This window comes from Bubalus kerabau, chromosome 1 (genome assembly GCF_029407905.1).
Source record: "Bubalus kerabau isolate K-KA32 ecotype Philippines breed swamp buffalo chromosome 1, PCC_UOA_SB_1v2, whole genome shotgun sequence".
Classification (NCBI taxonomy): domain Eukaryota; kingdom Metazoa; phylum Chordata; class Mammalia; order Artiodactyla; family Bovidae; genus Bubalus; species Bubalus kerabau.
This window is the reverse complement of record NC_073624.1, coordinates 65527250-65543784: the sequence shown is the minus strand read 5'-3', so window position 1 is coordinate 65543784 and position 16535 is coordinate 65527250. Positions and strand designations below refer to the sequence as shown.

At 46.8% G+C, this 16535-nt stretch overlaps 2 protein-coding genes across 3 annotated transcripts; one reads left to right on the top strand and one right to left on the bottom strand.

The window, feature by feature from the left end:
• Positions 1-80: 80 nt before the first annotated feature.
• SPRYD4 (SPRY domain containing 4) lies at positions 81-2250 on the bottom strand. The gene is made up of 2 exons (XM_055578202.1): positions 2049-2250; positions 81-1708 (listed from the first exon to the last, which is right to left on the bottom strand). The coding sequence occupies exons 1-2, from the start codon at positions 2131-2133 to the stop codon at positions 1170-1172; spliced, it is 624 nt and encodes a 207-aa protein (XP_055434177.1). The 5' UTR covers positions 2134-2250; the 3' UTR covers positions 81-1169.
• An 8473-nt stretch (positions 2251-10723) lies between these two features.
• Positions 10724-16509, top strand: MIP (major intrinsic protein of lens fiber). Of its 2 annotated transcripts, XM_055578015.1 has the most exons (5): positions 10724-10863; positions 12083-12202; positions 12666-12830; positions 13263-13343; positions 14891-16509. In XM_055578015.1, the coding sequence occupies exons 1-5, from the start codon at positions 10750-10752 to the stop codon at positions 15074-15076; spliced, it is 666 nt and encodes a 221-aa protein (XP_055433990.1). In that variant the 5' UTR covers positions 10724-10749; the 3' UTR covers positions 15077-16509. The 2 variants fall into 2 exon arrangements, with proteins under 2 accessions (XP_055433990.1, XP_055433979.1); XM_055578004.1 differs by lacking the exon at positions 10724-10863 and having other exon boundaries at positions 11701-12202.
• The last annotated feature ends 26 nt before the right edge of the window (positions 16510-16535 follow it).

Genomic DNA, 16535 nt, shown 5'->3' with positions numbered 1-16535 from the left:
CTTTAGTAGTCTGGAGACTTCCCCCTTGGCCAGAAGTGCTGCTGCTACTGCTAATAGCAATTTTATAGACAAAGAAAGTATTTTGTGCTCAAATAAACTTTAATTACACAAATTATTTTTGCCAGACCCAGTCCTTCTCTTTCTCCCCTAGGGCCACCCAGCTGCATCGCCATCATAAAGGTATTGTAGAGTAAGATGGAACCACAGGGTCAGACAGAGCCCAAAGAATACATATTTCACATACATACTCACCCCACTAGGTTTTCCTCAATCCCAAATACTGCTTTAGATTAAGTGTATTCTGCTGCCAAGTGGGGGCAACTGCTCGGGTCTGAACAAACCCCCAAGTGAATTGTGTAAGACCTTAGGCCTCCTTCCTTGCTCTGGAAGTCAAAACTGTAGCTGAAATGAAGATGGACCGCCTGGAGAATAAAGTTTCTAGCACTAATTCCCTCAATATCCCCCATGTGTCTCTTCCCCTTTGGTCATGATTGTAACTGGTCCAGTGATTGCAACTGATGACCAGGTATCAGAGGTGTGCAATTAAGGCAGATGGACTCAGGGTGAGGAGACCTGCAGCTGTGTGGGGCTGAGAGTCTTAACACTGAGGCATTAGGGAAGGAGGGCTCTGTTCTCATCCTGACACAGTCAGTAAAGCACTTCCCGAGGGAGCCAGAGCCCAAACTCTGTATGTGCTGTACAGAAAGGGCCAAGTCATTCACGGCACCACTCCTCCAGCCAGAGGTAGAAAGGATTTACTCTGGAGAGATTAGGTAGAGCCCCCAAAACAAACGAGTTACATGTGGGCAAACGGAGGGAGAGGTAGCACAGTAATGAAATTCAAACAAAGCTGAAGGGTAAGACCCCCAGGACTGAATACAGTCTGAGAAAGGCCTGGACACAGGGAGGCAGAGAGATTGAAGGATGCAAGTCAGAGAAAGTACATTCATAGTAGCTTAGGAAATTGGCAGTGGTTTGGGGGAGGGGAGAGCGTGGCCGTATGCCTAGCTTTCACAAGGTAGGAGAAAGGAAGATAACAAATATTGCACAGAGGACCCATCTCTGAATTTTGGGAGCCAGCAGTTTCTTCGGGCACAGTTAAAAGGTTTCAGACACTTGGAGCAGGAGGCAGGCCAAGAGAGTGATTAGGGACTCCAGTCATGGACATACTAGAGCCCTTCAGGTACCTGAAGCCCTGAATGGGTCAGCAGCTCTCCATCCCAAAGGGCAAAGGCAGGCACCACTGGACCCCGGAAATCTGTCTGTAGTATGTGGACCACAGCAATCCGGCTCACATCCACCAGGCTCAGCTTCTGGGCCTCATACTCCAGCAGCAGCCCCACCTTCTCTGGCTGCCCCATGCCCTCAACTGGGGCTTTCTCGTTGGCCAACATGGTGTGCCACTTGCGCTGAGCATAGGTGAACACCCAGGAACGATCGTCAACACCGATGCAGCTATCGCGAGACATGTCCACATCTGCCACTCCTATCCGGAACTGCTGAGAGCGCTTCACTGTCACCTCCCAGTAATGCCTGCCACTGGTGACAGCTGTGTCTGCCAGCACAACTGCCCACTCCCGGAAGCGCTCCACATTAAGGGCTAATTTTGTGGGCTCCAATCCCACCATGCCGTATTTGACCCCTGTGTCACCTTTGAAGAGTAACAGGCTGCTGTGGGCTGTCTTTTCTTCCAATTTGAAACTGATGCCTGCGGGCAGAGCAAAAAAACTGGATAATGACGTGAGCTAGAACTCTAGAACATATACGAGCCGATGTAAAACAGGCAGACAAATCACGAGGAAACACGGAAGAGTCAGAATGTCGAGCGGACAAGAGAGTGGGGACGGTTTAGTACGGGCAGCCCAAGGAGCCGAAAAACTCGGACTGGAGAAGCCGTGTAATTTAAAGAAACCAGTGTCCCGCGTTTGGAACGCAGGTGGAGGACGGGAATGAGTCGAAGGGGCTGGGAATGTTTCTCCCGCGGGCTCCAGGAATATCAGACGGAAACTATTTCGGACGTAAAAGAGAGTAAAAGCATAGAATCCTACCTCTGCGGGCTTCCGCGGCGGCAGCCCCCAATCGTTTGGCTCCCCGGCGGCACAGACACAACGAACGTGCAAAGGGGAGCGCCATCTTGCGCCACGGATGAACAGGGCACGCCCCCAGCTGAGACCCCCCCCCCCCAATCTGCCCGCCTTCTCCTCTCGCACGTGGCGCTCGAGAGCGCGCCGCGCAGTGTGATGACGTAAGAACCGCCATTTTGGTGAGTTCTGTTTCTGTTCCCTCGGGGGTTGGCTAATCGGTTATTTTGCGGAGAGGAATGCTGTTCTTATTTTAACTAAATAGGACGTTTAGGGAGTGTAGCAAGATGGTTATAAGTATAGATTTTAGAATTAAACAATGATTGGATTCGAGCCCACCACCTGTGTTGTTGTTGTTTTTCAGTGGCTCAGTCATTTCCGACTCTGCGACCCCATGGACTGCAGCACGCCAGGCTTCCCTCCATCACCAGCTCCTGGAGCTTGCTCAAACTCATGTTCATCGAGTATGTGATGCCATCCAACCATCTCATCCTCTGTCGTCCCCTTCTCCTCTTGCCTTCAATCTTTCCCAACATCAGGGTCTTTTCCAATGAGTCAGTTCTTCACATCAGGTGGCCAAAGTATTGGAGCTTCAGCATCAGTCCTTCCAATGAATATTCAAGACTGAGTTCCTTTAGGATTGGTTGGATCTCCTTGCAGTCCACGGGACTCTCAAGAGTCTTCTCCAACACCACAGTTCAAAACCACTTAATTTTTCCGTGCCATAATAGTCTCATTGAAAAAAAGGTTTCTAGCTGTCAACCATAGTAAAAGTTAAATGAGAGAATACCCTAGAGTACATCTTGACAAATAACAACCACTGGGTAAGTGGCGGTTGTTAACAATAAATATTAATAAATGTTGGTTTTGTGTTTTCAGAGCTGGCAAGGGAAGGTTTAACTCAATATTTGGTTTTCTCAGCTTACCCCAAAATATCACTATTTTAGTTCAGAATGGATCAGTTAAGTGGGTGATTATTGAGGGCCTACATTTTGAACGTTTTTATTTGCTTGAGTCTCTATATCCCTGCTTTCTAGAATTATAAAGCCTCTTCTCAACACTCTACTGGCCACCCAAATAACATCCCACTGATGCTAACCAGTGTCCTGTGGGGCTCCCGGGCACAGAGGCCTTTTTGTCTCCCATTTCTTGTAAACAGGACTCCAGCTTCCATGACTTGAGTTCCAAAGGGCAGATCAGCCACAAAACCACCTGAGGCAATATTAAAGCTCATCAAGATTAGGAGACTGGTTGTTAAGACCAGCACACACCCTATTATTGTCAACAACCCCACTCTTGAAACTTCGCAAAGAAAGAAGCATGTGTGACTTACCGCCTTGATTCTTATCACATACACTTGCCTGACTATATAACCTCTTCCTCCACACTGGAGGGGTAGGAGGAAAGGGGAGTGGGACAGTTCTTGAGGCATTAGCCTACTGCAGTCCCCCTTTGCCTGGCAAAGAAATAAAACCACTCTTTCCTTCTCCTCCATAACTCCGGCTCCCTATTTTTGTTTGGCATTAGCACATAGACAGCCAAGATTCTGGCATCACCATCTTCCTCCTATTCCCCCGAAAAAGGGATTTCAAGTCTTTCAGGCCTAATTTACCAAAAATGATTCTCTTATTCCAGAGTTCCAACTACTGGGCCTGTGGCAATGTCCCTGGTTCAGGGACTGTCATCCTTGACCTGAACGGGGACTTTCTTGTTTTAAATGTGGTAATGTGGTCGCCTCTAAATTGGTCTCCCAACTTCCACCTGTCTTCCAGTGTTCACACTACAGTCAGGGTGATTTTTTTTAAGTTTTATTTATTTTTGGCTGTGCTAGGTTTTCATTGCTGTATGGGCTTTTCTCTAGTTGCTGTGAGTAGGGGCTACCCTATGGTCACCGTGCCCCGGTTTCTCACTGCGGTGGCTTCTCCTCTGGAGCACAGGGGGTTTCAGTTATTGCGGCTCAAGGGCTCTGGAGCACAGGGTCGGTTGTGGTGCTCAGGCTTAGTTGCTATGCGACATGTGGATCTTCCCAGATCAGGGATCAAACCCGCGTCTCCTACACTGGCAGATGGATTCTTTATAACTGAGCCAGCAGGGAAGCCTCAGAATGATATTTTTAAATCACAAATCTGTTCACGCCACACTACTTTTATCTTTTGGGTTTTTTTGTTTGTTTTTCTCTACTTAAATGTTTTACTATGCCTGCATCAAATTCCCTTGCACTGTTACAAGGTTTTACATGATATGACTGCTGCTTAACATCTTTTTCCCACAAAGCACAGTTCTTCTTTCAAAAGTCTATGAATCTAGTGGGAAGGTTGATGAGAATATTGGCAGCTGCATTATCATGGACTATGTGCTGTGATTGAAGTGGTTATAGGATGCTCAGGAAGCAAAGGAGAAGCCTCTGATTGAGTAGTACATGAGGGATTGTTGGGAAGAGCCTTCCCAGAAGCCATATCTATGGCTTGCAAAACAAAGGTGGTTAAGCTAATTTTGCTTTCCTACACACTTTTTCTTCCTCTATCCCTTGACTTGGTGAACTGTAACCCACAATGGTGCCCAGGCCAGAAAGCTGGAAGTCCTTGACTTCTTTGTCTCTCTCACTTCACATATATCAGTTCAGTTCAGTCGCTTAGTCGTCTCTGACTCTTTGCCACCCCATGGACTGCAGCACGCCAGGCTTCCCTGTCCATCAGCAACTCCCGGAGCTTGCTCAAACTCATGGCCATTGAGTTGGTAATGCCATCCAACCATCTCATCCTCTGTCATCCCCTTCCCCTCCTGCCTTCAATCTTTCCCAGCATCAGGGTCTTTTCCAATGAGTCAGTTCTTCACAGGTGGCCAAAGTATTGGAGTTTCAGCTTCAACATCAGTCTTTCAAATGAAGATTCAGGACTGATTTCCTTTAGGATTGACTGGTTGGATCTCCTTGCAGTCCAAGGGACTCTCAAGAGTCTTCTCCAACACCACAGTTCAAAAGCGTCAATTCTTCAGCACTCAGCTTTCTTTGTAGCCCAATTCTCACATCCATACATAACTACTGGAAAAATGATAGCTTTGACTAGACGGATCTTTGTTGGCAAAGTAATGTCTCTGCTTTTTAATATGCTGTCTAGGTTGGTCATAGCTTTTCTTCCAAGGAGCAAATGTCTTTTAATTTCATGAGTGCAGTCACCATCGGCAGTGATTTTGGAGCCCTTAAAATAAAGTCTGTCACTGTTTCCATTGTTTCCCCATCTATTTGCCATGAAGTGATGGGACCAGATGCCATGATCTTAGTTTTCTGAATGTTGAGTTTCAAGCCAACTTTTTCACTCTCATCAAGAAGCTCTTTAGTTCTTCACTTTCTGCCATAAAGGTGGTGTCACTGCATATCTGAGATTGTTGATATTTCTCCCAGAAATCTTGATTCCAGCTTCTCACATATCTGATTGTTATTGTTATTATTATTTCTCCCCTGGTCTGCTGCATTGGCTTTTCACCTGGTCTTCCATTCTCCTCAGTGAGGCTGAGGGAACATTTAAAGAGGCTAGCCCACCCATTCGGTTGTGAACTCATAAGGGGCATTTAGTCCTTTGTACTCTGTGCTCCTGCGTCTCAATGTTCCCCTTAGTATAGAGTAAGTGTTCACTGTTTTTGAATAAAGGAATACATAAGGGAGTTTTGTGCCAACGTTCTTGCACGCACTAGCTCATTCCTTCCACCAGGGGTCAGCCTGGCTCAGCCTTTCCATCCCTATTAGGGTGTTCCAAGAGAGGTTTCCATTCTCTTCAACACTAGAAGCACATGTGTGAAGGTGACTTTTCCTTCAGTAGAGTCATCCTCTCCCAGGTGACTCTAGTGGTAAAGAACTCACCTGCCAATACAGGAGACAAGGATGCAGGTTTGATCCCTCGGTCAGGAAGATCCCCTGGAAGAGGCCATCACAACCCACTCCAGTATTCTTAACTGGAGAATCCCATTAAGCTAGGAGCCTGGCGGGCTACCATCTATAGACTCACCAAGAATCGGACAGGACTGAATCAACTTAACACAGCACTCAGTGATGAGAAATTTCCAGGGTTGTATTTCTGTAGGACTTCTCCTTCTGTTCCTCCTGGTCCTAAGAGCTGAAGTGATCATTCCATGTTCCTCACGCGGTCAGACCACACCTGTATTACTTTATTCCCTGCTCAGGGAATAGTTTCTTACCTGTTATCTCTTGGATTATTTCACTTTCACAGACTATCTATCTGATAAACTCACCCTTATTCTGTTGATCTATCTGCCTCATTGCTAATGAACAAGTAATTAACTCTTGAACATTTCCATGCATAATAAATAATTAGGAAGAGATAGAATTTTACTTGACAAAAAAGGAAAAGACATTTAAGCTAGAGGGAACAGCTTAGGATAAAGCACTGGCTTATGAAATAGAGTGGGTGTTAGACGAACAACAAGAAGCACAGTATTCCCAGAGTCACACGCTAGGGAGATAAGGAGTAGTTAGAAAAGTTGAGGCCGAATGATGAAGAGTCATATATGCCCTGATAAGAATGTTTTTCAGGCATACAAGAGTTGTTAAAGGGAGCACAGGGTAATGACAAATTACAGGTCCTTTTACAAACAGAGAGCTGACAGCAACATGGAAGGTGAATTGGAGGGGATGAGACTAGAAACAAGTCTTTGGTGTGGGCTCAGCTATCCAAAAAGTAGAACTGATGGAATTGTGGTTATTGTTAGATGGGATTGAGAGGCAGGAGAAGGAAACTTGATTCATAGGTTTCTGACTTAATGAGAGGATACAGCCAGGGAAGGGGGGCGAGGGAAACCCACGAGGGAGGGGATATATGTATACATATAGCTGATTCACTTCATTGTACAGCAGAAACTAGCACAACATTATAAAGCAACTATAATAAAAAATTTTTTGAATGGGATACAGAAGGAAAAACATGTTTGGATGGGGAAAGATAATTAATTAATTTCAGTTTTGAACAGGCTGAATTTGTGGTCTGTGGGACACCCAAGTAGGTGAAGACATTCTGTAGGTATCTGGATATAAATTTCAAGGGAGGGGATGACTTAGATGAAGTCATCCAAGGAGAGGATGTAAACTAGAGTAAGTAGGGAATAAGCTGAAGGTGTGATCCTAGGGAATACCAGTATATGAGATATAAAAGTGCTTAGAACAGGACCTGACCCATAGCAAACATTGGTCTGCCTGGCTTGGGTTACATCTGACTCCACAGGAAAGAAAGTCGAGAAGGAGGCGAGGACAGGGTCAGTTCAGTTCAGTCGCTCAGTCGTTTCCTACTCTGTGACCTCATGAACTGCAGCACACCAGGATTCCCTGTCCATCCCAACTCCCCAAGCTTGCTCAAACCCATGTCCATCGAGTCGGTGATGCCATCCAACCATCTCATCCTTTGTCATCCCCTTCTCCTCCCACCTTCAATCTTTCCCAGCATCAGGGTCTTTTCCAATGAGTCAGTTCTTTGCATCAGATAGCCAAAGTATTGGAGTTTCAGCTTCAGCATCAATCCTTCCAAGGACAGGGTAGACTAGACTATCTACTCTATTTCTTGGATTACCCCGTTTCTAAAACGCAGGGGCCCTGGCCTGATACAAGTGCTAATTGGAGCCCTTAAATATGAGTGGGAGAGGGATGATGCCCTCAGAGCTTGGTGATTGTTCTGGACTTTGCCAGGAGTCAGCAGTCAGCAAAGCATTACCAGAGAAAGAGAGAGAAGGGGGGCCCTCAGGAGCCAGCCAAAGGGGCTGCTAGGCTAGCTTGTGCTGTGCTGGGGCCTTTGTCCTACTGAAACTGTCCACACAATGGAGCTGGGTTAAATGCTGACCTGGCATTCTAAGTACAGGGCTGGAATGGAGATTCCACGTGGTGGAAGCAGCTACAGATGGTCACCCAGCCCCTCAGTACCGTATCACTATTCACCCACACTGTAATTGCTAGAGAGGATGGTCCATACTTGATAAGCATGAAATTGTGTTTATATCTGATTAATGCATGAGTCAGTTCATTTATATTTCAAGGCAGTCAACTTAACATGGATGTATTGCTTAGGTGTATATCATCTTATCCTCATACAATTCTGTATGATCAACAAAGTGGATTTTTTGTGTTTCTTTTTTTTAAATTTCTTTCTAATTGAAGGATAAATGCTTTACAATATCGTGCTGGTTTCTGCCATACATTAACATGCATCAGCCATAGGTATACATACATACCCTCCTTCTTGAATCTCCCTCCCACCTCCCACCTCCCACCACCCCTCTCTGTTGTCACAGAACACTGACTTGAGCTCCCTGAGTCACACATCAAATTCCCACCATCTATCCATTCTACATATGGTAGTGTATATATTCCCATGCTACTCCCTCCAGGAGACAGTGGACAGGGAGGCCAGGCATGCTGCAGTCCACGGGGTCACAAGAGTCAGATACGACTGAGTGACTGAACAACAACTCTCTCCATTTGTCAGCAAAGTAGATTTTTTTGTGGAACTCAAACTTGGGTTATTCTTTGGGTCCAGGGGATACAGGGTGGCTAGGGAGTAGCTTCAGAAAGGTAGAGAGTCGGTCCTAGGCAACCTCAGAGGAAGCTGTAGTCATCACACGGGACCACTGTACAGAAATGCAGCAAGGCAAATTGCTCTGCCTGAAGATTCCCTACACTTTACAGACTCACTTGCTCCTTGGTCGTATGGATTATGCTTCCACGGCACCTCTATGGGACAGAAATGGGGTCTTCTGACATGGGGAGTAAACAGGCTCACTAGCCCCAGGAACAGAAATAAGTTGAAAGGCTGATGGTTAGTAACCAAAAATAACTGAATCAACTGTAGAGATAGAGGAGACTCTAGAATGGATTACTATTACAAGCCATGAAGACTTGAAATAACTTTGTAACTACCCCAGGTTTGTTTTTTTACAAGTTCCTTTTCTCCATTTCCATAGTTCCTAGTGGAAAAAACTTCAAAAATGTTTGCAAGAGGCTTCCCTGGTGGCTCAGTGGTAAAGAATCCACCTGCCAACGCAGGAGACACAGTCTTCTCTGGTCCGGGAAGATCCCACATGCCACCCCGGAGCAACTAAGCCCGTGCTCAGCGCATGCGCCACAATTACTGATCCTGTGCTCCGGAGTCCGAGAGCCGCAACTACTGAGCCCATGTGCCGCAACTGCTGACCCTATGTACCCTAGAGCCCACGCTCAGCAACAGGAGAAGCCACCGCAACCCCACACAGCAGTGAAGACCCAGCCAAAAATAAATACATAAATAATTTTTAAAAAGCATTTTAAAAAATGTTTGTAGGTTTACTTAAAGCCGGAAGAGAGAAATGTGGAGAATGCAGGAGTAAACTTCATTGTCAACCCCCGAAAATAACTCCCAACACAAGAATGGCGTAGTGGGGAATTCCCTGGCGATCCAATGGTTGGACGCCACACGTCCAATAACAGGGGGCATGGGTTCAGTCCCTGGTTGGGGAACTAAGATCCCACATGCCAATCTGGATGTAGCCAAAAATATTTTTAAAAAGAATGAAGTAGAATGATAGCAAAAAAGTGAACAAACTAACCAGAAAAGAAGACCAAGTTGAACACTGTGTGTCCTGGGTGATCCCAGGAGTGTTGACCTAGGAATCCCCTGCACTCCCATGCAATTCCTCAAAGATGCTTTCCTTTGCCGATTCCAGTGACCCAAGTGCTGGCTCACCACTGGGACCTGCTCACTGCTTGACTGTTTATGGTGAAGGATGGACTGTCTTTACCTTGGCTTTCCTAGAATTCTTCTCACTGTCTTCCAGATCTGCACACTAGCTTTCTTCTTTGCCTCTCTGACTCCTGAAACCCAGGTTCATAGCGATGATTAGGAGTGAAACAATGAGTCCCTCCCTTCACTGTGAGCACCTCTGGTTGACTGAAGCCAACCAGAAGGCTCAGAGGACTTATACTGATTTATTCAATGAGTATTTATTTACTGCATAGTGTGTGTCAAGCACGGGGTTTGCAGAGATGAGCAAATTGACAAGTCCCTGCCCTCCTTGAGTTTATATCTAGTGGAGATAACTTGCCTACCTAGAAAGTGGTAAAGCCAGGGTTTTTGTTGTTCCTGCTGTTATATATGGATTTCAAGTACACAGAATAGTCATTTGTTCATGACATCCCCTTCTCATTGGCCTACATGTGACTCCCAATTCCTGTACTTCACACGGGAACAGCTTGTGGCCTCTGTGACTAGCCACCATGTGGAGATGTTGAAAGCTAACAGTGTGTTCCCTTCTGCCTTCTCCACCACACAGCCCCCACCACTAGACTGCCAACTTCCTCACTAAGCCTGGCCACAACTGAATTTCTTTGTCCAAGCTTTTCTTCCCCATCTTGTCCTTTTCTCTCTCCTTGACCACCTTGCTGCCCCAGATACCCACATCCCCAGACCCTTCCCTAAGGGTCAAGATTTAAGACTTTAATAATGTCCTGATCATAGCCAGTTTAGGGGGTATTAGACCCTCCTGTGCTTCATAGGCAAGACTCAATTTCCTTCCTTCAGTACTTCCTGCTAGGACCTTATGAATTAGGAAAGATGAAGTACAAGCTGATTCTGAGATTTAATTACTAACCTCTCTTCTCCTCTCCCTGGTGGCTCAGATGGTAAAGAATTAGCCTGTAATGTGGGAGACCTGGGTTTGGTCCTTGGGTAGGGAAGATCCCCTGGAGAAAGGAATGGCAACCCATTCCAGTATTCTGGCCTGGAAAATTCCGTGGACAGAGGAGCCTGGCCAGGTACAGTCCATGGGGTTGCAAAGAGTCGGATATGACTGAGCGATCAACACTTTCACACTTTCATTTCCTCTCCCAGCTCCCCAATATCTCCCCAACCTATCCATGGAAAATAGGTTTTTCCCTGTGGTTTAAAAGGCCAGGCTGGGACTTTCCTGGTGGTCCAGGGGTTAGGACTCCGTGCTGCCACTGTCGGGGGCATGGGTTTGATCCCTGGTTGGGGAACTAAAACCCTGCAAGCCATGTGATATAGCAAATAAATAAATAATAAAAGTAAAAGGCCAGGCTGAGGGCTTGGAAAGAGAGGTGCTGGCATGCGTCAGGGGTAGGGAGCCCGGGCTCAGAGAAAGCCAGACGCAGCAGAACTATTCTGTCCCAGGGCTGCAGGGTCCACAGATTCCAGCCCAAACCAGCCAATGGGAGAAGGCCCCCTAATCCCAGAGAACTAAAGAATTCTCTTCAGTTATCCAGCTTCCCTGCCAGACTCCACTCCTGACCCCCACCCCCACCCTTACCCCTGGCCAGTTCAGAGGCGCCTAGAGGCCCCCAGAAGCATAGCCTCATGCTCTGTGAAGTGAACTCAGCTTCACTAACCTTCCCAGCAGAGTTGAGGAAAGCTCTAATACAGATGTCAGTCAGGACTATGAACCCCAACTTTGACGTGAAGAGAAAGGCAGACTCCTCAGGCCCCCTGTTCTTGGTCCTTTCTTCTTGGAGCCTCACACCAGCCCTGACCCCGTTCCCACCCTCACACCCGTGGCTCTGCTCATCTCCCAATTGAGGAGGAGGGGGAAGTGCTGCAGCTTTATCTGAGGCACCAGAGCAGGCCTGCCCGCTGCAGCTGTGAAGGGGTTAAGAGGCTGGGCCAGTCACCTCAGCCTGCCCCTCCCAGGGATTAAAAGTCCTCTATAAAGGGGACTGTCCACCCAGATCAGGTCAGGGGGGTGTCAGGGACCCAGGCGTTGTGCCCATCCCCCCTGCCATGTGGGAACTGCGGTCAGCCTCCTTCTGGAGGGCCATATTTGCTGAGTTCTTTGCCAGCCTCTTCTATGTCTTCTTTGGACTGGGGGCCTCGCTGCGCTGGACCCCTGGACCCCTGCATGTCTTGCAGGTGGCTCTGGCCTTTGGCCTGGCCCTGGCTACACTGGTGCAGGCTGTGGGCCACATCAGTGGAGCCCATGTCAACCCTGCAGTCACTTTCGCCTTCCTTGTGGGCTCCCAGATGTCCCTGCTCCGTGCCATCTGCTACATGGTCGCCCAACTCCTGGGAGCCGTGGCTGGGGCCGCCGTGCTCTACAGTGTTACCCCACCTGCCGTCCGAGGAAACCTAGCACTTAACACGGTAATGGTTGGCTGAGTGGGGCTGGGGGACTTGGTGCCTTGACTTCCTCCTGTGCAGGTAAATCAATTCCTCGGGGGTCTGGGACATTGTGTGTGTGTGGTGTGTGGATGTTTAGGATGGGGAGGATCAACACGTACTGTGGAGGGGTATGGAAGTCATCAAGCCCTGGACCTGAGTTCGGGTCCCAGCTTTTCTTCTGGCACCTAGCAGGTTCTTGAGGAAACTTATTTTACTTTATGGGGTCTCAGTTTCCTCATCCATATAAATGGGTACATTTATTTCTACTATGCAGGAATATTAGTAGGAGCAATTAAGGAGCAAATACAATTACTGTGAAGGAGGTGCTAATATCGTTCCTCTCCAGGGAACGGATGCCATAAAGGGGTTCCTGCCTGGGAAGCCATGAGGAGGTAAGGCTGTGGCAGCCCTGAGACACTGCCTCTCTTCTTCTTCCTTTGCCCAGTTGCACCCTGGGGTGAGTGTGGGCCAGGCCACCATAGTGGAGATCTTCCTGACGCTCCAGTTCGTGCTCTGCATCTTTGCCACATACGACGAGAGGCGGAATGGCCGCCTGGGCTCCGTGGCCCTGGCCGTTGGCTTCTCCCTCACCCTGGGGCACCTCTTTGGGGTAAGCAGGAGAAAGGAGCAACTTCTAGTTTTAAAACTCCAGGGCCCCCAAACCTTTGCCAACTTCTAAGCATTCTTCCTGCTCACTTCACTGTCAAACATGAACATGATCCCCCTCCCTCTGTATCAGACAGCACAGAGGAACGAACCCTGCAGCGTTCCCCTCTCTAGTGACAGCTGTAGCTAGTCCTTCTTGACCCCACTGTAGAAAGGCATGCCTTCTGGGAAGACAGGGGCTTTGCCAGGGAACCCATAGTCTGTCCTCCGATGAGCATTAGTGACCCCACGGTGGGACTTCCATGCACATTGTCATCCTTACTTGCTGCTGGCTACAGACAAAGTGCCAACCCTTGGAGGACAGGTGGGTGGTGGGAGAGAAGCTGGGCTGGAGTAGGGGGGAAAAGTGTGTCAGTTACAACTGTGTCTTTTGCAGATGTATTATACTGGTGCAGGCATGAACCCTGCCCGCTCCTTTGCTCCTGCCATTCTTACCAGAAACTTCACCAACCACTGGGTGAGTGAGAGGAGGAGGGCCAGATCCTGAAGGCCTCCTGGATGGGTGTGGACTGCAGGTTCTAGGTTTGGTTCCTGCTTCCTATCTGGATGTGCTGACTGTTCTACCAGCCCTCAGCTAAGGGGCCTGTCACAGAGCTTGCCTGCCTGTGTGAGCAGGATTCATTATTTTGCTAGAAAGATGGACTCTTGCTCATATTGTTCCTTCACTAGTTAGTCAGGGCTTTTTTTGTTTTTTGTTTTTTTACACTAAATATTCGCTGGATTCCAAAACTAGGAGCTATGAGGACAGACTACTGAACAGGAAGACAAAAGCTTCTACTCTCAAGAGGCTGGGACGTGTACAAGCACGAATGGCCTCGGCCTTGTCCCTGTTCTGCACGTCACTAGCCTCATGTGTGACCATGACAAATAACTCAATCCTTCTGCACCTTGGTTTCCTTAAGTACAAAACAGGATATTATGAGAAATAAATGTGAAAATCATATGTATGGAATATTTAGCACAGAATCTGATACAGAGTAAGTCCTCAATAAAAATTGGCTATTTTTGTACTGTCTGGCCCTATGCCAGTCAAGCATATGTAAATAATTCAAAAGATTTTTCAAAGCTGGTACACTCATTTTCAAGGTAGCATTATTCACAATAGCCAAAAGGTGGAAGCAATCCAAGTGCCCCACACAGATGAAAAGATAAACGAAATGTAGTATATACATACAATGAAACAGTATTCAGTCTTAAAAAAGAAGGAAATTCTATACATGGTAAATAAAACATGGAGGAAACTTCAGGACATTATGCTCAAATAAGCCAATCAGAAAAAGACTCATATTATATAATTCTACCTATATGAGGTATTTAGAATGGTCACATTCATTGAAACAAGCCAAATGGTAGGTAACAGGGGCTAGGGAGTAGGGGATATGGGAAGTTGTTTAATAGGTGTTGAGTTTCAGTTTTGTAAGATAAAAAAGTTTCTGGAGATGGGCTATACAACAACATGAATATACTGAACACTACTGAACTGTACAATTAGAAATGGTTAAGATGGTAAATTTTATGTTCTGTGTAATTTACTACAGGTAAAAAGAAATTTTAAAAGCAATATGGAGGGACTTCCCTGGTGGCCCAGTGGCTAAGACTCTGAGCTCCCAATGCAGGGGGTCCAGGTTTGGTTCCACATCAGGGAACTAGATCCTCCACGCTGCAACAAAGACCTTGGGCAGCCAAATAAATAAATATTAAAAGACAAAACAAAAAGCAATATGGAAACTAGTACAAATTGATAGCAAAAAAATAGAATATACATGTGCTAAGAAGCTATGGGATAAAGGAATAACTTAATAAGTCAGAAAAGAAATGAATTCTGAAGTGCAGGCTATGGAGCAATCTAGGAGTTTTAAAACGAACACTGACTTCTGCTTAAATAGCGCCCAATTGTATGTGCTAAGTGCAGGATGTCTGTTTTACAACAACGGGATTGGAAAAAGAGCAACCTTGCTCTTCATCCGCTGCCCAAACCTGATTGTTTTTTTCCTCTTCCTACAGGTGTACTGGGTGGGCCCGGTCATTGGAGCAGGCCTGGGCAGTCTCCTTTATGACTTTCTCCTCTTCCCTCGGCTCAAGAGTGTTTCTGAGAGACTGTCTATTCTCAAGGGTTCCAGGCCCAGTGAGTCCAATGGACAACCAGAGGTCACAGGGGAACCTGTTGAACTGAAGACCCAGGCCCTGTAAAAGCTCCAGCCGGATAGAGGGAGTAGGAAGCTTCTGGGTTTACATGGAGGGGCTGAGCCAGCCCCCGGATGAAGAAAGAGACTGTGGGGAGGGGCATGTACTTCTTTATTTTTAAATTTATGTGTGTGTTTTTTTTTTGCCCTTTGCCGTGTGAAATCTTTCAAGTTGCATTCATGAGCTGTTTGGTGCAAACTTCCCTTTCTCCCCATCCCCCTTCTCTTCGCCGCTGTGTGTGCATGATTGTGCGTATGACTGTGAGTGAATGTGACTGTGTCTTGAGTTTGGGGGCTTGGCATGAGAGGTAGGGAATGGAAAAGAGCTGTCACCCTATACCTTCCTCTCCCTACGCAGTGCGGTAAGTACAGGGAATGAAGACCTTAAGTTTCTGGCCTTTACCCTGCTGCCAGTCAAGTGTATGCTCTGGGTTTCTGAGGGAGCAGGGAAGCATTTTGTTACTCCTCAGAGGAGGCAGATGGAGGGAAGTGGAGGTGACAAGGCATTCCAAGAGTTGGGAGAAGCAGCTGGGCATGGTGTAGATATCAGCCCCAGATTAGAAGGCAACTGTACCAAGAAGTTTTGAAGAAGTTAACAGGAGAGTGTAGCCCACTTATCTCAGGGATGCTTGCCCCACGGACTTGGGTGGCAAAACAGCTCTGAGAAAAATAAATACTGGGGTTGGGACCCTTCTGTAATTCCACATCAACCTCTCTACATCCACTGGCTGGGTTTGAGATTATTCTAGCATGATGGATCTCTTTGGAGGTCCTGGGTGACTGAGCTCCCAACCCAAGCAATGGATGAGCCTAGAGCCTAGAAAAATGAAGCAGCATAACTGTTCTGCCTGACAAACCCCAGTGTGACCTCCAAACAGAAGGTACTTAAGTCCAAAAGTGCTCCCTAAGGCCAAAACAGGAAATCTGATGCCTAGAGCAAATGCAGTGGTAGGGGTGGGGGGCATAAAAGAAAGAGGATTTGACACTCAGAATTTTAATTTAGAGCAGCCCCAAATAATCTTCAAATGGCATCTTTCTGCCTTTATCACTAGTTCTACAGTCTTTATTTTCCATTTTTTTGTGTCTTTTCACTTTCCGCTCATCTGTCTTTTCATCTTCAGCCAATTTCTTCTAATGCCTGATGTCCCAGAAATTGATTCCTTATATTCAAATTTTAATAATTAACGAGATATTATTTGTTTGATCCCTATCTTCCTTCGTTGTTGGGAAAAAACACTCATCTCAACAGAAGCCAGAGGAGCCCCTGACTTGACGATGAATACTTACGTTGACCTTTTCCTTTTAGAAGCCAACTGCACACTTCGCAAGCTTTAAACCTATACCTATAGTAAGATAGGCACCCTGGCCCCAATGAGACCACTATTGCGCATAGCCGTACGCTCCATTTCCTCACAAATAAAGCCTAACTTTTCTAACTAACCTTGGTAAGACTTTGGAATAATCCA